Raw genomic sequence first — 24,002 nt, 5'->3', positions numbered from 1 at the left:
AAATTATATGTTTGGCACTCAAATTTTTAGCACATTAAGAGCAAGCATATAATGTTCATAAACTAGTATAACATATTTGGGACATATATGTTAATATGTTATGTTTGGGACATCACATTTTCTTAAATTAAATTTAAACATATATTAATTTAGAAATTGCCTATAAACATATATGTGTTTACAAAGAGTATAAAAAAACTAAAGATGGCGAATGAGAGAGATAACGAAAGACATCAACACAAAATTCTAAAATTCCAACATGAAGGAATATTCAAAACGTAAATGTTCGTGATTGCTTCTTGACTGTTATATTTTGTATATAAATAAATATTGGGAGTATCACATTTAAATAAATTATAAACATATTTTTTTCCAACACAAGTATGTTTATGGCATTTTGCTGCAAGTCCAAAAATTGAAGTAACCAATTGGATCCTTAAAAATAAACATACATATATACATAAGGTGAAACATAATATGGCTGCAAACTATAAACAATATTTTGTTTGGACAAATCCTGCAAATATATATGCTAGAAGCAGAATGCGTTTGGGAGTATATGTTGCAGAAGCAATTTTTTTTGAGGGTATACCTGCTCCCATTCAGTACTATCTTGTTGACTATATTTCGGGGGGAAATATGACCGATCTTATTCTCCAGTTCTCTGCGTCGTCACAGTTGTCAGATTCCCAAAATTTCGAAAGTATATCCCCAAAAAATCCCCAAATGAAATATTTTTCCCCATGTTAGGTTAGGTTAGGTGGCAGCCCGATGTATCAGGCTCACTTAGACTATTCAGTCCATTGTGATACCACATTGGTGAACTTCTCTCTTATCACTGAGTGCTGCCCGATTCCATGTTAAGCTCACTGACAAGGGACCTCCTTTTTATAGTCGCGTCCGAACGGCGTTCCACATTGCAGTGAAACCGCTTAGAGAAGCTTTAAAACCCTCAGAAATGTCAGAAATGAACCTAACCGAACCTAAGTCTGTCAGGTGAAAACGATATGTGCTTTGCAGTAAAATTTGACGAGTTTTTTCTTTCAGAAAATGTATACAAAGTTATACTTTATTTTATTTAAAACATTTAGAACAAAATTAGCGTAGTTTGTATATATTTTTATTTCTTCCCATTTAAAATTTGTACTTTCTAATGGCCGACCGTAGGAACAAACGAAAGCGAAATTAAAGTACAAGAATATTGTCATGGACCTAAAAAGAATTGTGTAATACAAGGGGACAGATATATAACGCCAAGTAATAATGGACATTTATTCGTAAATATGAAGCTGCGATGGCAAAGAGGATGGCGGTTTATTAAAAAGTTTTATTGTACTTCGCTTTTACACTTTCTACACAATTTTTAAAAAATATTCAATCAAAAAGTGAATTCATTCAACAATTTTTTTAATTAAAAAAACAATCACAAAAATTAATAGTATCAATTAGTTTTTTAATTGATTTCGTGATTGAAGACATTTTTATTAAAAACTAATTCGATCAATTTATTTTGTGATTGAATCCAAATTTGTTTTGTGATTGAAGGTGGAAAAATCTCCAGGAAAAAATCCCCAAATCACGACATTATCCCCAGGTAAATCCCCAGATCCCCAAAGTGAAAAAAATATCCCCAACCAGGAGAAAAAATCCCCGGTTTATGAAAAAATTCCCTAATCCGACAACACTGTACGTCGTTCTGGCCCTCGGCTACATTCTAAAAAGGCTCCGTACACTCAAAAAAGAGTGAACTCACTATTTCACTAAAGCCAATTTAACTATATTTTAGTTCATGAACTTATTCTATTTGGTGAAAGTTTCATTTACTCTAATAATTTTTTGCGTACGTTAGTTAAATGAACTAAAAGACGGGAAAAATTATACACAAGTTAAGGATAGAGATTTACTAAATTCGTATTTGTCAAAAAATAGTTCATTATTTCTTCAAATTTGTAAATTTTACTACAAAAGCGTCCATCATGAACTTCGTATGTCACTAAAGACATTCTTGCAATTTTGAACTCCAATTTTTTTCTTCAAACTACAAATATTTCTTTAAAAAGTGAAAAAAAATATTTATGTCTAATAAATTTTCTTGAATTTGTCGAAAAATATTTACTTAGTTTTGTGATATCAGCGCGATGCCAGCGCTTGTAATACTGTTTAGTTAAAAATTTCTAAAAATATTCAAAATTTTCTAAAATTAATCAAAAGTTTTCTTTCTGGTGGGTTCACTGTTTTTTTCAGTGTAAAAGATCTATCTTGCACATACAAATCTGGACGTCCATCTTTTTCCATTTGGTTACAGTGGTAGCATTTCTCTCGAGAAACAGTGCTTCCAATTGCTTCTAGGTCATATATTATGAATCCCAAGCATATTTTGCAATACCCGTTTTTAACATCGGGTCAATAGGAATCATCGAATAATCGGACTAAAAGATCTATCTTTCATATATAAATCTGTATGACCATATTTTTCCTTTGGGCTCGGTGGTCAAATTTTCGAAAGCTATCGTTTCAGTGTACCTTTTGTTAAAATTTGGTTTTCTATCTCTTTTTTGCCAATTAATGCAAATTTTTATGATTTTGTTTTTTTTTTGTATTCGTATACACCCTCAAAAAATCCCTTCTCTAACATATGTTCCAAACATATTTTGCAGGAAGCAAATATATTATTGGATACTGGCAAAACTCTCTCTCTCGCTGTGTTATGTTGATATCTTTTTATTCAACCCTCCCGGTTTCCATCTCTATTTCTTTCTCTATACTAACTCTCTCTCTCTGTCGCTCTCTGAATAAAGTATCCCAACATATATATGTTTACTCGAAATTTGTAAATTTATATATGTTTACATTCACACATATTATTTTTATGAAATATTCATGCCCCAAACATAATATATTCTAACATATTAACATATGTGTCCCAAACATTTTGTGTTAGTTTAGGAACATTACATGTTTGTACTTAAATGTATTGTGTTTAAAAATTGTGCCCGAAACACATTTTGTTTATATCGGAACATATGAAAAACATATTTTTCTAACAGTGTATAACTAGTTTTCTTTCGCATATAGGTGGCGTTGAAGCGACACACTAAATTAGAAGCGCAAAAGTATATATGAAGACGATTACATTTTTATCACATCTTATCTTATCATGAATGGAAAAGTGTTTAAGAATATATTGTGTAATATTTATATTAATTGATTTAAAAAGAGTAGCTGTGGAAATAAACTAGTTTCTGGCGCGCAAACCGAACATAGTAAGGTGCACCCTCACAAAAAATCGCTTCTGTAACATATACTCCCAAACATATTTTGCTTCAAGCATATACATTTTTGGGTATTGCCCAAACATCTATATGTTTGATCTCTTCCAATATATAATATGTTTGAAAGCATATTGGTCTAAACAATATATGTTTGGGTAGTCTAAGTTCCAAACATTGTGTATTTTTGCATCCAAATTCAGTAATGTTGTCTTCAAAAAAACAATATTGTTACGTTTTTATATTTAGGCGTTTTTAATTACCCGACAATTAAAACACGGTTCTTTTAAATAACGACAATCTACAATTTATTTACTATGACTTCACACTTTACAATTCGTTCACACTGAAGTTATTCGTTTGACGCTTTAATTAAGACTGACTCGTTAGCAGCATGTGAGCGCTTTTATATATGACGGTGTGGCAATACGAGAACATTCTGGTAGCACTACAATATTCTGGCAACGCCAGAACATTCTTAGACAATGCTAGAAGGATCTACGACTATTAAGTAATTCGTCTGGTGGCTGCCAAACTCACATAGATATATGCCCGCATTACTACAACAACAATGACAATGAGATGAAATAAAAAGCAAAATAACAAAGCAAAGGGGTTGTTATTCTATGAGAGAGTAAGAACTAACATTTCGGTAAGCAAACAAAAGAACATAAAAGAAATTCAGGAAAATACTAGAAAATGAATAGATGATTCCAACAAGTGATAGCGAAATTTTATCGTTACAATTTTAAATTTCAAATTAACGGAAACTAATTTAAATAAACTTATATCTATAATTATCAAATTCGTAACACTGCCTCCCGCTTAAGCCTGTTCGTCCCGAACAGGCACAGAACCTGTTCCGTAAGGAGCCAATCGTTCCAGATGTACAACTTTCATCTTTGATCTAGGGCTGTCGTCCTTCTGAATCCGGTATACAACATCATTGATCTTCTTGATGACTTTGTATGGGCCTTCCCACTGTGTTTGCAGTTTAGGACACAATCCTTTCTTTCGTTGCGGGTTAAATAGCAGAACCAATTCTTCTTCTTGGAAGCCTTCAGTATTTACAGCACGATCGTATCTCGCCTTCATTCTGTTGCTGACCATTTTTATTTTGTTGCGCACTGATTCGTGAACTTCACCGAAAGTGTTTGGGATGTCGTTTCTGTTTTCGTCCATGGCGAGCTCATTAGGTTTAGCACCGAATATCAGATCACCAGGCAACTTCAACTCAGTTCCGAATAGAACATTGGCCGGTGTTCGAGAGGTGGAATCATGAATGGCAGATCTATACGACAGCAAAAACTTTGGTATATGCTCGTCCCAGTCCCTCTGGCCGTTGTCCACTACTTTTCGAAGATGTTCCTCCAGAGTGCGATTAAACCTTTCTACCATGCCATCGGATTGTGGATGTAATGGTGTAGTCCTCGTTTTCTTGATACCAAGGGATTCACACATCTCTTTGAATATGGCCGATTCAAAATTTCTTCCCTGGTCTGAGTGAATCTCGGACGGCACACCGTAGCGACATATCCAGTTTTTGTTGACAACATCCACAATCGTTTTTGCTTCTTGGTTTGGAATTGCATACACCTCCGGCCATTTGCTGAAGTAATCCATGACCACAAGGACATAACGGTTTCCAGAATCACTTACTGGGAAAGGGCCTGCCACGTCCATTGCTATTCTTTCAAACGGGGCTCCTGGTCTATATTCTTGCATAGGACCTCGACTTTTCCTTGTTGGACCTTTCGCCTTCATGCACTTCTCGCAATTGGCTACCCATTCAGCAATTGATTTCTGGCATCCAACCCAGTAGAATCGTTGCTTCACTTTCTCGGCGGTTTTGGTTATTCCCAGATGACCTCCACTGGGACCATTATGGAACTCCGCCAAAACATCTCTTATTTTGGAATCTGGAACGATGATCAAATTTCGGCTGCTCTTGCCATCTTCGCTTTCCCATTTACGTTGCAGGGATCCATTGACTAGAACTAAACTATCCCATTGAGCCCAGTATGATTTCATAAGTGGACTTTCGGCTGCGATGTCTTTCTTACTGGGCTTCTTGTTCTCTTCCTTTGCCGAAATAATTTTGATCAAAATGGGATCTTTACGCTGTTCTGTTGGCCAGTCCACTCCAGATTCGACGTGTAACAGCCGAATATCAACAATCTCCTCCTTGTGTTCAGCTTTCGAGCAGTGCTTGCATTCTATACTGCAAGGTCGACGTGACAAGGCGTCAGCGTTACCGTGTTTTCCACCTTTTCTATGCTCGATACTGAAATCATAGCTTTGGAGCCTCTCGATCCAACGTGCCAGTTGAGCTTCCGGATTCTTGAATTGGAGCAACCATCGTAGAGCTGAGTGATCAGTCCTGAGCAAGAAGTGTTGTCCATACAAATATTTATGATAATGTTTTACACTCTCTATGACGGCTAGCAGCTCTCGTCGCGTTACACAGTAGTTCTTTTCGGGCTTGGACAACGTTCGGCTGAAATATCCGATGACCTTCTCCTTGCCGTCTATCTGTTGGGATAGCACACCTCCAATACCATGCGCGCTAGCATCTGTATCCAAAACAAATTTTTCGCCCGGAATAGGATACGCTAGAACAGGAGCTGAACATAAAAGTTCTTTTAAATGTTGGAATGAATCCTCCTGTTCGTCGCTCCACTGGAACTTCTGACCTTTTTGCGTCAATTTATGGAGACTAGCGGCGATGCTGGCGAAGTTTGGGACGAATCGTCGGTAATATGTACATAACCCAAGGAAACTTCTTAATTCGTGGAGATTTCGGGGTCGTGGCCAATCTCTGACAGCTTGGATTTTGTCTTCATCGGTGGATATGCCCTCTGCAGTCACATGATGACCCAGGTATTTAACTTCCCGCTGGAAAAGGGAGCATTTCTTTGCGTTAAGGCGTAGACCAGCGGCTGACAATTGCTGGATAACGTCTTTCAAGTTCTTAAGGTGCTCGTCAAATGTTTTGCCCATCACTATGATGTCGTCCAAGTATATCAAGCACGACTTCCAGTGCAACCCCTTCAGTACCCGCTCCATCAATCTTTCGAAGGTAGCCGGAGCGTTGCAGAGCCCGAACGGCATTACATTGAATTGCCAGAGACCGCCATTAACGCCAAAAGCCGTCTTTTCCTTGTCTTTCTCGGCGATCTCTACTTGCCAATATCCACTCTGCAAATCAAGCGTAGAAAACCATGTTGTTCCGGCTAGTGTGTCCAACGTGTCATCAATGCGTGGAAGCGGATAACTGTCCTTTTTGGTGACATCATTCAGTTTTCTGTAGTCCACGCAGAATCGGGTACTTCCATCTTTCTTTTTGACCAGCACAACTGGGGAACACCAAGGACTTGATGATGGCTCGATCACTCCACTCTCCGCCATTTCCTTTATGAGCTTTTGAACTTCGTCTCTTTTTGCCAGGGGAACACTTCGTGGTGCCTGTTTTATGGGCTTTTCTTCTGCGGTTTTAATTTCATGTTTCACTACAGATGTTCTTCCTTGATTTCCCTTTTCAGAAGCAAAAGCACAGGCGTTTTTCCACAACAATTGCTTGGCTTTATTTCTCTCTGACGGCGATAGATGACGTGTCCAAGCCTCGACATACGCTTCTATATGTTTTCTCACTGCTCCATGTGTCTTTGATGAGTTGCCTTCCAAATTGACTATTGCCTCGGCTGGTGTACATTTGCCAATGTCAGAAAATTTTACAATTTGCTCGTGATTGTCAGACAAGTTCAAGACACGAACTGGTATTAGTCTCTCTTCGTTCGTTGTTACCAGGGCATTTGCTATCAAGATGTTGTTGCTTTTGTTTTCTGCTGGTTCAACAACCCACAATTGGCCGACTTCACAATCTCCATTCATAGGAACCCATATAATTGCTTCGGCATTCGGTGGTATAGACTCTGACTGACTCGTTGTCAAACGTCTGACAGGTGTATTCTCGTCGTATCCCACGTTTACCGTTATTTCGGCATCGCACCATGTCATTACACGACGCTTCATATCCAGATTGAGGCCAAAAGCAATCATGAAATCCGCTCCAATTATAACTTCGTCAACTATATCGGCCACAATGAAATCATAAGTAACGGATTTGTTAGCAATAGTTAATTTTACGGTGACCTTTCCATATACGGTTGCAGGTTCCCCTGTAGCCGTGCGTAGCTTGACTCCAATTAGTGGTGTAACTTTTCCTTTTACTAAATCAGATCTAATGATAGACTTTGATGCACCAGTATCCAACGTCAAAGTACGCTTGTCGCCATTAATAACACCCGCAATAGTTAAATTGTTATTTTTCTGTTGAACTATTGCTATGGAGATGGTGGGGCCATCGTCTGTGGGAGCCAGCTCTTGCCCCGCTGAACTAGCTCGATTTAGTTTAAAGATGACTCACTTGACTGTGGGGTCACCTTCTTATGGCTATTGTTTAATGGAGATGGTGATGTGGACCTTGACCGTTTGCGTCGTGCTTTGCATTCTCGAGCTAGATGTCCCGGCTTATCACAGTTATAGCATTTGATCCGGGATTTATTTGCCTCTTGCTTCATTTCTTGCATTGCCTGCTTCATGGCCTCTTTCATCGACTCAATAACGGACTTTGATTCATCACACTCTGTCTCTACTTTACGTACCTTGTGAATTTGAGGCCGCGCTAGCAATCTCGCAGTCTCCTGTGCAAGTGCGAATGTTACTGTTTCAGCGAATGTAGCCTTTTGTGACGCATATGTTGCACATTTTATATCTGGGTCTCGAATTCCATTGACGAAGGTTTCAATCTTGATGCGGTCCACAAGAGGATGACTCTCACCTGGGTATGTCAAAAGCACTAGCCGCTCAACTTCTGTTGCGAAATCTTGTAGGGTTTCATTCGATTTCTGGATTCTTCCTCTCAATTCCATTCTGAAGATGTCCTGCTTGTGCTCTCCACCATACTTGCGTTGAAGTGCCGCTATTACTTCATTGTAGTTATTTCTAGAAGCAGCGGGAATGCTTTGTATCACATCAGCAGCATTGCCCTTTAATGCCAATAGAAGTTCAATTGCTTTATCATCGTCATTCCACAAATTTCTACAAGCAACCATTTCGAATTGGAATTTGAAGACATCAAATGACGTTGAGCCATCGAAAACAGGAGTTTTGATTTTTGAGCCCTCGATGACGCGCACTGGACCTCCTTTAATTTCCAGCTCTGACATTTTTTTCTCGATGTGCAGAAACTTCTCATCATGAACCATAATTTTCTCATCCACGGAAAGAACTTTCTTATCCAATTCCACAATTTGATTTTCTATATGGTCCACACGTTTCTCCATGCCTTCAGAAATTTGTTGTAATTTTTCGTTGACCATTCTAGAATTTTCGTCGAATTTTTCTTCCATTTTTCTAGAATTTGCTTCCATCATTTTGCTCAAAACATTGAGCATTGATGTGTAATCCACAACACTCGAAGCCACAGATGGAGTTTCTACACTGCTTGTATTGACGAGTATTGATTCATCAATGTCTTCCTTATAATCAAACTCATGCGTCGCAATGTCCATATTACGCCGTTCAAACTCTTCCAGTAGACGCTTTTGAAGCTGGGCCTTATTGCCTGTTGTCGGCAGCTCCAATTTGCTCAATTCCTTTTTTAAGTCTTCCACACGAAGCTCATTAAACTTCATTGTAGATTTTTTTTCGTTATTTCACTTCCGACACCAATTGTTACGTTTTTATATTTAGGCGTTTTTAATTACCCGACAATTAAAACACGGTTCCCCAATAAACACAGGATGAGCGTTTTTCAAATGCAACACCTCTTCAGTTTGAGGGTAAATATCATTTTCAACATAAATTCAACTTGACTTGAAAAAGCTCATCTTCAATTCATCTTCAAATTGTTTGCGAATTACAACCAATTTGGCAAAATGTTGACGAAAACTTTGAAAATGTGTTGAAGATAATTGGAGAAAACTTTGACAAAACACTACCCTGAAATGCAACGAAAAAACCACATGGTTTTCAATACTACTTTGGACAACAAAGTTCGTGGAAGAAATACAAAAATGTGGAAATTTTTTAATAATCAATTGAAATTGCTTATAATAATTGGTAAGTAAAACTAAAACACGAAATGAAAACTTGAAGGAAGTCACTAAACTCAAATCTCTTTGCAGACAACTAAAATATTTGGATGCTGATTCTTGGACACATTAAGAGGCTGGCCGATGAAAAATGGTAGTGGCTTATCGAGAAGAGAAAGTTTCCATAAATCAAAGTGCAACCAAAAAAACTTGGTATTTATGCTTTTCCATATCAACAACTACTGGATGATAATTCGCATCACATCGATAGTTTAATTTATATCGCATCATCGGTTTAATTTGTTATTTTGTGAATTGAAATTGCTGGAAATTTATTCCAATTATCTGGCCATCAAGTTCCTGAAAATTGCCAGTATTTTAATAACAACAATTTTGTAATACCAACGTTCTTGAGGAAATCACGAAGTACCTGGTCAGTTGGAAGAAATACAAATTGGTAAGTCAAAATAAAAAGTGAAATGAAAACATAATGGAAATCACAAAACTCGATTGTTTTGCAGAAAATTAAAATCATTGAATGGTATATTCTTGGAAGATGTTGGCCGATGAAAAACCGATGAAGGAAACAACAAAGAAAAGTTTTCAGAAAACTTACAAAGTGCAACCAACTAAAACAAAGTGCAACAATTCCTATATCAAGAACTTCTGGATGAAAATGTGCATCATCGGTTTAATTTGTTATTTTGTGAATTGAAATTGCTGGAAATTTATTCCAATTATCTGGTCATCAAGTTCCTGAAAATTGCCAGTATTTTAATAACAACAATTTTGTAACACCAACGTTCTTGAGGAAATCACGAAGTACCTGGTCAGTTGGAAGAAATACAAATTGGTAAGTCAAAATAAAAAGTGAAATGAAAACATAATGGAAATCACAAAACTCGATTGTTTTGCAGAAAATTAAAATCATTGAATGGTATATTCTTGGAAGATGTTGGCCGATGAAAAACCAATAAAGGGAACAACAAAGAAAAGTTTTCAGAAAACTTACAAAGTGCAATCAATTAAACCAAAGTGCAACAATTCCTATATCAAGAACTTCTGGATGAAAATGTGCATTACATCAATTTACATCCCGTCATCAGTTTGATATTTTGTGATTTCCTCTTGCTGGAATCTATTCTAACACACAAGCCAGCAAGTTCCTCGATAGTAATTATTTCAAATTGCCAGCATATTAATGACACCAACATTATGGAGGAAATGGAATTATACATGTAAAAATTTTTAAGATATTTAAAGATGTATTCATAGTTTTATTTATTAATACGTTTAATAAGATAATTACATTTTGATTGGTATTATATTATTATTTTTATATATTATTAATGTTATTTTTAAGATTATTATATTTGTTAACGAAAAAAATAATAAAATTTACAAAATCCCTAGAAATTTAGTATTGACTTTCAGTTAGAACTAGGATTGACTTTCATACAAATTGTGGTTTGAAAGTATTCGCAACAATGGTGATTTTTTATTTTTCTCACATTGAAAACTGTTTGAGAAATTATTGAGTAGCGATGCATTTCAATTTGAGGATTACAATTGAGAAATTATTGCTATTGTGTTGAATTTTACTGTTGAGGGTAATGTCTGTTTTTTGTTGAGAACGCGATTTTCTCAACAATTTCTCAACTTGAATATTACCCTAATCCTTTGAAAAAATGTTTGAAAAATTATTGAATTTTAGTATTTTTCAAACGTTTGTGTTTATTGGGTCTTTTAAATAACGACAATCTACAATTTATTTACTATGACTTCACACTTTACAATTCGTTCACACTGAAGTTATTCGTTTGACGCTTTAATTAAGACTGACTCGTTAGCAGCATGTGAGCGCTTTTATATATGACGGTGTGGCAATACGAGAACATTCTGGTAGCACTACAATATTCTGGCAACGCCAGAACATTCTTAGACAATGCTAGAAGGATCTACGACTATTAAGTAATTCGTCTGGTGGCTGCCAAACTCACATAGATATATGCCCGCATTACTACAACAACAATGACAATAGACAATGAGATGAAATGAGAAAGCAAAATAACAAAGCAAAGGGGTTGTTATTCTATGAGAGAGTAAGAACTAACATTTCGGTAAGCAAACAAAAGAACATAAAAGAAATTCAGGAAAATACTAGAAAATGAATAGATGATTCCAACAAGTGATAGCGAAATTTTATCGTTACAATTTTAAATTTCAAATTAACGGAAACTAATTTAAATAAACTTATATCTATAATTATCAAATTCGTAACAATATGTTATTATGTGAACATATAATATGTTTGGAAGCATTTTGCACCCAAAAATATTATATGCTTAAAAAAAAATTCTCCCAAACAATATTGTGCTCAAAATTTTATTTATTTATTTATATATTTACAATCATAATGAATTATGAAAATAAACAGGTAATATAGGTGCTAACAACATAGGTTTTCGACCTGAATGCTCAAAATTTTGTTTCTGCTTAATTGTATATTCCCCCACATCTTTCTCACTTCCACGAAATTTTTTAGTTCTTAGCACCTTTTTCTGTAATACAAACATTGTAGAAGAAATTATTCAATTTTATGATTTTTTTTATTTTAAGTTTACCTTTTGCCGGACGGGGATTCGAACAGCGGACCACACAGTTTGTAAGGATCAAAGAAGTAGCTGATCAATTGCCCAAGGAAAAATAAAATGTTAATTTTGTAATAACAAGCAACAACCACCAACTTAATTCAATATCGTTCCCTGTTAAATAGCGCTCCAAGCTACTAAGCACATATATATTTATAGGCTATTTCTAAATTAATATATGTTTGCATCCAAGCATATTATATTTACAAACATTTTATGTCCCAAACATAATATGTTCTAACATATTAACATATATGTCCCAAACATGTTATGCTAGTTTATGAACATTATATGCTTGCACTCAAAAATATTGCGTTTAAAAATTTGTGTTCCAAACATATAATGTTTACAGCCAAACATATGAAAAACAGTCTTTTTCATCAGTGTTGGTATTAAGGTCGAGTTTAGCAGCTAAAAACGAAATTAAATCAGTAAAAACAGTAAAAAATTATACCTCTTTGATGAAAATTGTATTAAAATTTGATGGGGAATCTCTCAAAGCAAAGTTTATATTCTTTTTAATGGATTAGTACACTGAAAACACAATGAACCTACCAGGAAGAAATCTTTTGATTGATTTTAGAAAATTTTGAATAGTTTTAGAAATTTTTAACTAAACAGTACTACAAGCGCTGGCATCACACCGATATCACAAAAATAAGTAAATATTTTTCGACAAATTCAAGAAAATATTATTATACATAAATATTTTTTTTTTTCACTTTTTAAAGAAAATTTTATAGTTTGAAGGAAAAAATTGGAGTTCAAAATTGCAAGAATGTCTTTAGTGACATACGAAGTTCATGATGGACGCTTTTGTAGTAAAATTTACAAATTTGAAGAAATAATGAAATATTTTATGAGAAATACGAATTTAGTAAATCTCTATGCTTAACTTGTGTATAATTTTCTCCCGTCTTTTAGTTTATTTAACTAACGTTCGCAAAAAATGAAACTTTCTCCAAATATAATAATTCCATGAACTAAAATATAGTTAAATTGGCTTTAGTGAAATAGTGAGTTCACTTTTTTTGAGTGTAGTCCTTTATTCCAAACACTTTTTGCAATATCCGTTTTTACCATCAGATAGAGAACTAAAAGATATTTCTTATCTATAAATCTGAATGTCCATATTTTTCCATTGGTCACAGTGGACGTATTTCTCTCGAAGACAACTTTTTACTTTCCATTACAATATCTAGTACGTAAACTTATTTTTTTCTATAGTCATACTATTCAAGTGTCTCCACTCATTTTTTCCATAGTCCATGCTAACACCTTTTTTCCATTTTTTGTATGTGTATTTTTGGTTCGTTACTGAGAAATTCAAATAAACGATTTATTGCGATTAAACAAACAAACTTGTAATAAATAATGGGCAGGAGTTTGTCGCCTCCCTTACATAGGAAATAAAGTAATCACGTAAATGACTTGCTACTGTTCATTGGAAATATAAAACGTGCCACTCCTGAAGTTATAGACATTGTAAACACTTATGCGAAAATGAAAATATAGAAGGAACTGCAAAACTCAAGTTCAAGTTAAACTATTCCAGCACCAAACAACAAAAACCTCCTCCCAAAATTCAGAATTCAAGGTTAATTTTTTTCTCTTCCACAGAATTGGTAGTGCGGATACCTTGGAAATTGTAGCATCGAAGTCTGCTGGTTCGGGTACTGAGCCTTCCACACCTGAGGACAATATAAATGTGGTGGTTCGTGTGAGACCACTTAATGAGAAGGAGAAAAGAGACAGACATGGTTCCATATTACAGTTCCCAGGAAATGGCCAAATTATTGTGAGTATTAAGATGAGCTTTAAACTCAATATATGCCTAAATGAATTTTTTTTAAATGACCGGTATGTACATCTAACGATTTTTTTAAACATGTTATATATCACTATCGTTTGTTTCATAGTCAGATATTTGTTATGAGAAGAAAATGTGAGCTGTCGATAACAACGTATCTAAGAATTTTTGTATTGTTTATTCAAATTAGTTTCCGTTAATTTAAAATTTCAAATTATGACGATCAGATTACGTCATCACTTGTCAAAATCATCTCTTTATTTTCTAGTTTCTCAATCGCTCATTGTAAAGTAACCCCTTTTGTTTTGTTATTTTCATTGCTTATTTTTATTGTTGTAGTAATATGAGCATAACCATCTGTCAGATGAATTACCCGATACTTGATGGCTGTAGGCAAGACTATGAGCATGACCAGATAAATATGTGCGACCTTTGACGGATGCATTACGAGCTGCTTGTAGATTATTGTAGGCAAGACTATGAGCGACAGTCCCGACGAAGTGATTGTAGATTGTTCTAGATGGTTGTAGATTGTCGTTATTGAAAAGAACTGTGTTTTTAATTGTCGAGTTATTAAACACACCTCAATGTAAAAACGTAACAGTATAATAAAAATAGATAAGTATACAGAAAAAAATATCACCAAAATATTTCTAATTAAAAAGTTAATTGAAGTTGAATTTTTTTTCAATTAATAAATTAATTGATACAATTAACTTTTTAATCAATTCAGTTAAAAAAAATGCAGATTTTTTTTAAATTTTTAATTAAAAATGTATTTCAAACAATTATTTGTTAATTCAAATAAAAACTCTAAGCCAATTCAGAAAGTAATTAAAAATGGTTACTTTTTTTAATTAATAAATTAATTGAGTTTTGCAATCAACATCAATTAAATTTTTAATTGAATCAATTAAAAAAATTATTGAAATTTGCTGAAAAATCAATTAATTTTTTAATCAAGAATTGGTTTCTATGCCCAATTAAAACTGTGATTGATACTATCATTTTCGTGATTGAAGACATTTCAATTAAAAAATTAATTGGATCAATTAATTTGGTGATTGAATCAGAAAAACATTTTTTGTGTGTACCTATTTTACGAATTATTGTTTGCTAGACCATGAACTACAAAAATACAAGAGATCCGATTGCTGATTTTACTCGAAATTATTTTATAAGTGTACCGATGAGATATACATAGCCAATTTAACTAATACATTTTCGCTGGAGGTGCATACTGGGATTTAGCTATGGGTTTTCTTCTACCCATACAAAAGGCGTGGCTACACTGAAAAACATATAGTCGTGAGGCCAAAGATTTCATGTCCTTGAAATACGAACATTTTCTTTGATTAAGGTCAATTTGACTTTAATAATTCCGAAAAATTTATTTTTTTTAAATTTGTTGACTTTTTGTATCTTAACTACAAAGCAAAAAAGCCTTCAAAAATAGAAGGTGCTTTTAACATTTTAGTGTAAAGACGCTGTTTACTTGAAATATAACATAATTTCTACTTACAGACGAGTCTGAAAAAAACGAATAAATTCAAATTTGTTTCCTAGTATCAAGTACGCAAAATTCAATTCCCTGCTTCTTTGGCTTGGAACCGGACATACTTTTTTTCAGTGCATTTGTGCTACCAATGAAGCGTTGTTATCAATTGTTTCCATTTTGCTTCCAAAAGGAATATATGACAAATTGCATTATTGCCTATGTGCCAATAATACAGTTTAGCATTTGTTTTGTGATATTTCAATTGACTGCACATAATAGATAACATCGTTATCGACAGTACTATATATACCAGTAATTAACATTAAAATACAGGATTTGATTGAATATTTTATCCTATCTTATAGATTGAGGCCAATAGTTCAGCCAAAAGTCGTAATCGTGAAAATGTCCGAGTATTTACCTATAACGTTGTCTTTGAGCCAGGAGCTACACAGGACGACATATTAGACTATTCGGGCATAAAACGAATAATTGAGATGGCAATTGAAGGTTTTAGTTGTACAGCATTTTGTTATGGCCAAACCGGTTCGGGTAAGACGCACACATTAACCGGACCTCCAGACTTGGTAAGTATTAATTGTTTTATATTTTCATTTTACGAGGGTGTTCCGATAAGTATTTAGCCTTACCGCCTGGTGTAAGAACTGTTTACTATCGTTTTGTAGATTCTTGTAAACGACTAGCCCTGTTACGCCCAAATTGATTGGTGGAAATGGGCTACAAACTGATTTTTTAGCTATTCTTAGTTCACATGTGCCCATTCCATCACTTGATATGGAAACATATTACATATGGCGATCACAGTTGCCACTCGATTAAAAAAATAATCTACCAAAAATTTCGTGAAAATTCTATATAAAAAATCCAATATTAAGTTTTTGATCAAATTTTAGTGGATGGTATAGGATAAACATATTTTTCTTCCAACGAAACCCTTAAATTATGAATTTTAGTTTGGACCAAAAATGGAAAATTTCAACTTCCACCAAAAAGAGAGCACTTACATGTGGTATTGTAATGTACTTTGATAGTCTGGGTCAAAGGGCAGTAAAAATTACCTAACAGCAAAATTAAGACTTTTGAAGGTATTGATTAACCCGCATATGAAAAAAGTTAACGTAAACTTTAAACCTACTGTTACCATATACATTTATTCGATAAATTGTCAGTAAATTGTTTTCAGTATGTGCATAAATATTTCGATCAGAAGCATCCTCATGAATCATTTCGGAAATAAGTGCTGCTTGTAACATAGCCCCAAAATCTCATTTTAAACTTAGAGTTTAAAATGGAATAGTCTGTATAGTCCTCTTCTTCTGTGTAGAAATTCGTCAAATATAAATTTATTAGAAGACTAATGAGGTCTCTTCGTTGGAGCAGAATATTTTGAAAAATCTACAAAAAAGCCAACAATTCTACCAATCTACCATTTTTGGTAGAATTCTACCAACTGTGGCAACCGTGATGTCGATTCGAGCGCTAAAAAAAATAACATTTCCATTGGATAGTTTGCCTGATACATCAGCAGAAACTTAGTAACACTTCGTATCAGCTACCATTTTTGTCCCATATAGTTTTTGATATAGACTCTACACAGAAAAAAATATCACCAAAATATTTCCAATTAAAAAGTTAATTGAAGTTGAAATTTTTTTCAATTAATAAATTAATTGATACAATTAACTTTTTAATCATGATAGAAACATTAAGTTAATTAAGTCAATGATTGAAAATTTTTAAATTTTTAATTAAAAAATTAATTGATACAATTAACTTTTTAATCAAATTCGGAAGACTAATTCAGTTAACCCTTTCACTACCGAAATAAACCTAATGTTAAAAACTTTAATTTTCTTCTGTTTTTACTTGTACTAACAGCATGTAGAACAAAAATTGCCATTTTGAAAACCTACTTCAAATACTTCAAGAGCTATATGAGCTTGTTTTGAAAATTTGATTCTTGAATTGTGACCAAGTGGCCTTACGAAAATAAGCGCTATTTGGCCTGTAATGTCCTTCAAAGTGTGAGCAAAAATACAAAAAAGAACCCGAAAAAGTGTCAGCTATAGTTTTCATATGAATGTCCATTTACTAGAAACATACAGTAGAAAAATTGTCTCAAATTTTCGTATTTTTCGTTTATTTCTAAAGAAGTTTACAAAAATGTATTTTGGACCTCACCAATATGGAAAATATTTATAGGTTATTTAGATTACTTTAAAATAACATTGAGAAATAAATCAAAACTAAGTGGAAAAATAGAATTTGGTGTCTTTTTCGAATGTCCTTCAAAGCGGACATCGGTAGTGAAAGGGTTAAAAAAAGTGCTTATTTTTTTAAACTTTTAATTAAAAATGTATTTCAAACAATCATTTGTTAATCCAAATAAAAACTCTAAGCCAATTCAGAAAGTAATTAAAAATAGTTACATTTTTTAAATAATAAATTAATTGAGTTTTGCAATCAACATCAATTACATTTTTAATTGAATCAATTAAAAAATTAATTGAAATTTGCTGAAACAATCAATTAATTTTTTAATCAAGAATTTTTTCTATGCCCAATTAAAACTGTGATTGATACTATCATTTTCGTGATTGAAGACATTTCAATTAAAAAATTAATTGGATCAATTAATTTGGTGATTGAATCAGAAAAAAAGTTTTTGTGTGTATCTAGCCACTCAGAATTCTCCACCGTTCCCGTTTTTTTCTATTTTCACAAATCATCTATGTGTATTTTCAGTTTATTGGAAAACCTAATCATAAAGATCCTCGGCATGGTCTTATCTTCCGTTCGTTTGTGTACCTCTTCCAATTGATCAAAAACCGCAAGGACATATCATTTATCTTAAAGGCGTCTTTCATGGAAATCTACAATGAGCGGGTAAGATTAAAACAAAATAAAAAATAATTTCTTCATTCTAAACGAAATTTTAGATCAAGGAAGTTTTCTTTTGTCCGTAAAATTATTTCTTTAAAGACTAATAAGTCTTTGTTTACTAATCGACTTTTTGTTCAAAAAAAGTAGAAGAAGACTTATTGTAATATTCAAATTCGGATAATCGATAAAATCTAGAAGTCGAATGTGCATGGGAGAGTGAACGTGATGTTGTCGTTTCTAAGCAAAAAGTCGAATGTAGCGAGCTCAAATATCGACTATCAATAATCCCTATTTCGAAAATTTACAAATTCGAAAAGTATTCAAAATTTGCGAAAAATCAAGTTTTGAAAAAATCAACTTTTGGCTTCTCGTTACCAACCCTTAAATACAAATCGAAAAGTCGACTTTTGCAAAACTGGAATAGACAAATTTTGGAAAAGTCCACATTTTGATTCTTTCTTGTTATAATCCCTACTTTCAACTGTTTCAGAATTTGAAAAAGTACACTTTTTAATTATTTCAAATTTTGGAAAATATTGGAAATTTTAAAAATAAACCTTTGCAAAATTCCAATGTGTTTTTATACCCTCCACCATAGGATGGGGGTATATTAACTTTGTCATTCCGTTTGTAACACATCGAAATATTGCTCTAAGACCCCATAAAGTAACATATATATATATGTTCTGGGTCGTGGTGAAATTCTGAGTCGATCTGAGCATGTCCGTCCGTCTGTTGAAATCACGCTAACTTCCGAACGAAAAAGCTATCGACTTGAAACTTGGCACAAGTAGTTGTTATTGATGTAGGTCGGATGGTATTGCAAATGGGCCATATCGGTCCACTTTTACGTATAGCCCCCATATAAACGGAACCCCAAATTTGGCTTGCAGACGCTCTAAGAGAAGCAACTTTCATCCGACCCGGCTGAAATTTTGTACATGGTGTTAGTATATGGTCTCTAACAACCATGCAAAAATTAGTCCGCATCGGTCCATAATTATATATAGCCCCCATATAAACCGATCCCCCGATTTGGCTTTCGGAGCATCTAAGAGAAGCAAATTTCATCCGATCCGGCTGACCTTTGGTACATGGTGTTAGTATATAGTCTTTAATAACCATGCAAAACTTGGTGCACATCGGTCCATAATTATATATAGCCCCCATATAAACTGATCCCCCGATTTGGCTTTTGGAGCCTCTAAGAGAAGCAAATTTCATCCGATCCGGCTGAAATTTGGTACATGGTGTAAGTATATGGTCTCTAATGACCATGCAAAAATTGGTCCACATCGGTCCATAAATATATATAGCCCCCATATAAACCGATGTCCAGATTTGACCTCCGGAGCCCCTTGGAAGAGCAAAATTCATCCGATTCGGTTGAAATTTGGTACGTGATGATAGTATATGGTATCCAACAACCATGCAGGAATTGGTTCATATCAGTCCATAATTATATATACGTATAAACCGATCCCCAGATTTGACTTCCGATGCCTTTTGGAGAAGCATAATTCATCCTATCTGGTTGAAATTTGGTACGTGGTGGTAGTATATGATATTTAACAACCATGTCAAAAGTGGTCCATATCAGTCCATAATCATATATAGCCCCCATATAAACCGATCCCGAGATTTAAATCAAATTTCAACCAAATTTCAACTGACTCATCCGAGTCAGTTGAAATTTGGAGCCTCTTGGCTCCAAAACTAAATCAAATTTCAACCAAATTTCAACTGACTCATCCGAGTCAGTTGAAATTTGGTACATTGTGCTATTATACGGCCGTTAACAACCATACCTAACTAGGTCCATATCGGTCTATAGTTATATATAGCCCTCAGATAAATCGATCCCCAATCACACAAAAATTGATCCATATCAAGTTCATAATTGTATATAGCTGCCATATAAGCGACCCCATTTTTTCAATTCTGGCTCTCTACGTACCGTGCAAAAGTCCATATCGATTCGTAATTATTTGTAGACTTACCTATACATAACTTTTTTGTCTAATAAATACCACGTATGGACTAACTCATAATTTAGAAAACGATTTAAGATACCACAACCCAAGTAATTCGATTGTGGATGACAGTCTTTCGTAGAAGTTTCTACGCACTCCATGGTGGACGCTACATAAGATTCGGCCTGGCCGAACTTACGGCCATATATACTTATTTTTAATTCGAATTAGTTAAAAATCGAATTATTCAAATTTTAAGAGCCCACGTGTAAAGGCTTTATATTAACCTTCATTTTGTATGTTTGTTTTTTAATTTCATGTGATTATTGATAATCAGATTGAAAGTAGTTTTTAACCTCTATTCATCCGCTAGGGAAATTATTTTTAATAATTAAACAACACCTATCAAGCCTCTACTATTCTTGACATAATTGAATAGCCAATGACGAAATAAAGGCTGCAGTAGTGGAAACAGATTTTGCGTGGAATTTTAAATGAATGAACTTTTATTTGCATTTCTACAACACGCCCATCCAATCCCCATTTGTCAATGCATGGATTCACGCCATAACGAAATTTAAAAAGTAAAAAAAAAAACAACTGCAACAGAATTCAATTCAAATAAACATTTGTAACGTACATAACCAATGGTGCAATTATCATGCTGGCTGACACATTTGTCGACATTGGCATGATGGGGAAACGGAAATATCTTTTATCAGGTTAATGGGGTCAATTCAATTACATGATGGAATTCTGTTTTTGCAAGCACATGTAGATGTCCCCAGTTGGAAAATCGATTTCCCTACACACAAAAAAATAACTGCAAATAAATATTAACAACTTTATTTGTATGTAGAATCTGCTTATGCTCAACAAATTTGTCTATTGAACATGAGGCATTTGTTGTTGAAATGTGTTTGTAGATGCTTCACAGAGGAAATAATAGAAATATTTTGAATTTTCAACAAATTGATTTGTTGCGAAAATAGTTGACTGCTATCGATATGAAAACAAAAATACAAGACTGGTTACGCACACATCGCTGAGAATATGTACGAAAGCTATATTTATATATTTTATATATTATTTGTATATTTTTCAATATGGTAGTTTCTTAAATGTGTTTTTGTATGAGATAAATAATAAAACCATATTAATATCGGGATTAGAGTTATTACAATTCTAATTAACTAGAATATATAGCACTGGGAAAAAAGTTGTCAAAATGCTTGCTAGACCCGGGACTACTCAAATTTAAAATTGTCAAACATTTACAAAACTGAGTATAGGATTTTCGACACAAAAATGTTACATGTTCCCCGTCCAAAAATAACATTTCGGTCATATTCCTTCTCTGTGTGTACTTAACAAAATATCTCCAAAATTGTTCCGGCAATTTTGCAATTTTGGTGCAATTCATAGCAAAATTCTGTCAATTTTAATTTCAATTTAATTTTTTATCAATACACCAATAAATTTGTTACAGGTCATTGATAAACTCCAACAAACCACAATCAAATTTTTTCGTTCAAATTCAAAAATATTTGTTGAGGATTAAACGTAACGTTCAACAACAAATATTTTGTACTGTTGGATACTCAACAAATTACTTACAAATTATGTTATTGAGAACACAAATTATTTGTTGCCTTCTGATGGTGACGATTGCTAACAACTTTTTTGTAATAATGTTTATTAAAAGTACAAATTAGTTTGTTGCAGGAAAATTAACAAATTTTGTTATTGGTTTTCCAACAAAAGTTATTGGTTCTCAAACTTATTTTTATCTGTGTATAGAATGGCATAGTCCATTATTTTACAGTAATTTTGTAAAATGTCAATACTTAAATTTTGTTCAATTTGTTTTTTTATAATCCATTTTATAATTATTTTCTCAACAGGTTATTGATTTGCTCAATCCTGGTTCGCAACGAAAACCCTTGTCCGTGAGATGGTCAAAGAAATCCGGGGGATTTTTCGTGGAAAACCTATTTACAGTAGATTGTGAAGAATTGGATGATTTACTGGCGGTACTGGAGGAAGGTAAGTAGGTGACAATAGTGGATTGCCTAAAAATTAGTGACCACAAACATAGGCCGGGCATCTTCGAATACTAATAGAAATCATAGCAGAGAATGGGGCCGATTCAGATCGCTGAATCTGCCAGTAGACTCTAGATCGATGTCTCGAGCTTTTGTTTTTTTTTTAGAATTTTTACTTATAAAAAACATCACTAGCTTCCCCTAGGAAGCTAGACAATTTTAATTTTTTTATAACTCGCTGTTTTCATATTTTTAAAGCGTTAGAATGCATTAAAAATCATAAAAAAATTATAAAAATTATTTATTTTGAAAAATATCACAAAAATGTTTAATTGACTTCCAAAACAATGAATTCGGATCACAACTTTAAGAAATGATGCAAATTCAGTGCAACGGCAAATGGTGGGCATCCGTCCTATGACATCCCCATCCCAGCAAAAACAGCGTCGCCAAAAAAGTAATGGAAATTTTCTTTTTGGACCCGGAAGTGGTGCAAACTTGACGCAGAAGCGATGAATTTAACATAGGCTTGTCATAGGACGGAAGTCCTCCATTTCAACAGCCGTTGCACTGAATTTGCATCACTTCTTTAGGTGTGATCCGAATTCAATGTTTTGGATGTAAATTAAAAAATTCTGTGATATTTTGTCAAATAAATAATTTTTATAATTTTTTATAACTTTTAATGGATTCTAACGCTTGTCGGAAATGTTTGACCTCAAATATTTTCAAAAATTCACAATTTTTTCAGATTGGATTCAGCATTTTTTTGTCCTATTTTTATCCTAATTGAAACAAAAAAGTTAAAATTACCCATTAAAAGTATGAAAAAACCAAGATATAAAAAATTGAATTAAAAGGACTTTCTGGGTACACTGTAAGAAAAATATGTTTTTCATATGTTCCGATATAAACAAAATGTGTTTCGGGCATAATTTTAAAACACAATATATTTAAGTGCAAACATGTAATGTTCCGAAACTAACACTAAATGTTTGGGACATCTATGTTAATATGTTAGAATATATTATGTTTGTGGCATGAATGTTTCATAAAAATCATATGTGTGAATGCAAACATATGTATATTTACAAATTTCGACTAAACATACATATGTTGTGATATTTTATTCAAAGCGACAGGGAGAGTATAGAGAAAGAAATAGAGATGGAAACCGGGAGAGTTGACGAAAGATATCAACATAACAGCGAAAAAATCAAAAGAGAACAATTTCTGTGAAACCGCTTGTATGTTGTTTCGGAAAACTGTTTTATGATAAGGCCAAAAATTTTATATGCTTAAGTCTAAATATTATTTAATTTGAATAAAGAGAATAGACATTCGGAACCAAGAGAATAGACATTTGAAAAACAAACAGCATATGTTTTCGCCTTGAGAGCACCATTTTATGTATGTGTGGACATGTGTTTTGTTTATCATTTTGGCATTATGGGCACAATTTTTTTCTTGGTTCATTAAAAGAAATCAGGGGTCTTCATAAAAATAACGAAAGGGCACTATACTCTTTTTAGAGTTGGGACAGTAAAATGAAATAAGGAGGAAATAGTGAAAAATTACACAGTAAAATGTATAAAAACAAAGTTTAGTTCCTCCTTATTAAGAAGTAGTCCACGAGGAGTTGACGGACACCTTCAAATATAAAAGCGGGCATTAAATTCGAGTTTTGCAGCTAAAACAATTTAAAAAGTTTATTTTCTTTAAAATGAATTATTAAAGAAAAATAAAAGGCATTTTAG

At 33.5% G+C, this 24,002-nt stretch overlaps 1 protein-coding gene and 1 long non-coding RNA gene across 4 annotated transcripts in view; both read left to right on the top strand.

Moving 5' to 3' along the window:
- Klp54D (Kinesin-like protein at 54D) overlaps positions 1–24,002 on the top strand; it is a 72,914-nt gene that overhangs the window by 34,748 nt on the left and 14,164 nt on the right. For all 3 annotated transcript variants that reach the window (XM_075312759.1, XM_075312758.1, XM_075312760.1), the window contains exons 2-5: positions 13,636–13,813; positions 15,689–15,910; positions 18,090–18,230; positions 22,105–22,246. In XM_075312759.1, the coding sequence (XP_075168874.1) occupies positions 13,636–13,813; positions 15,689–15,910; positions 18,090–18,230; positions 22,105–22,246 (683 nt within the window). The remainder of the gene's footprint in view (positions 1–13,635; positions 13,814–15,688; positions 15,911–18,089; positions 18,231–22,104; positions 22,247–24,002) is intronic.
- Positions 9,063–10,780, top strand: LOC142238845 (uncharacterized). Its single transcript, XR_012722843.1, has 4 exons — positions 9,063–9,392; positions 9,458–9,821; positions 9,886–10,217; positions 10,282–10,780. It is a non-coding gene; the product is annotated as an uncharacterized LOC142238845 (long non-coding RNA).

Source organism: Haematobia irritans, chromosome 5 (genome assembly GCF_050003625.1).
Source record: "Haematobia irritans isolate KBUSLIRL chromosome 5, ASM5000362v1, whole genome shotgun sequence".
Classification (NCBI taxonomy): Eukaryota; Metazoa; Arthropoda; class Insecta; order Diptera; family Muscidae; genus Haematobia; species Haematobia irritans.
Note: the sequence above shows the minus strand (reverse complement) of the source record. Positions and strands in the feature narration are given on the sequence as shown.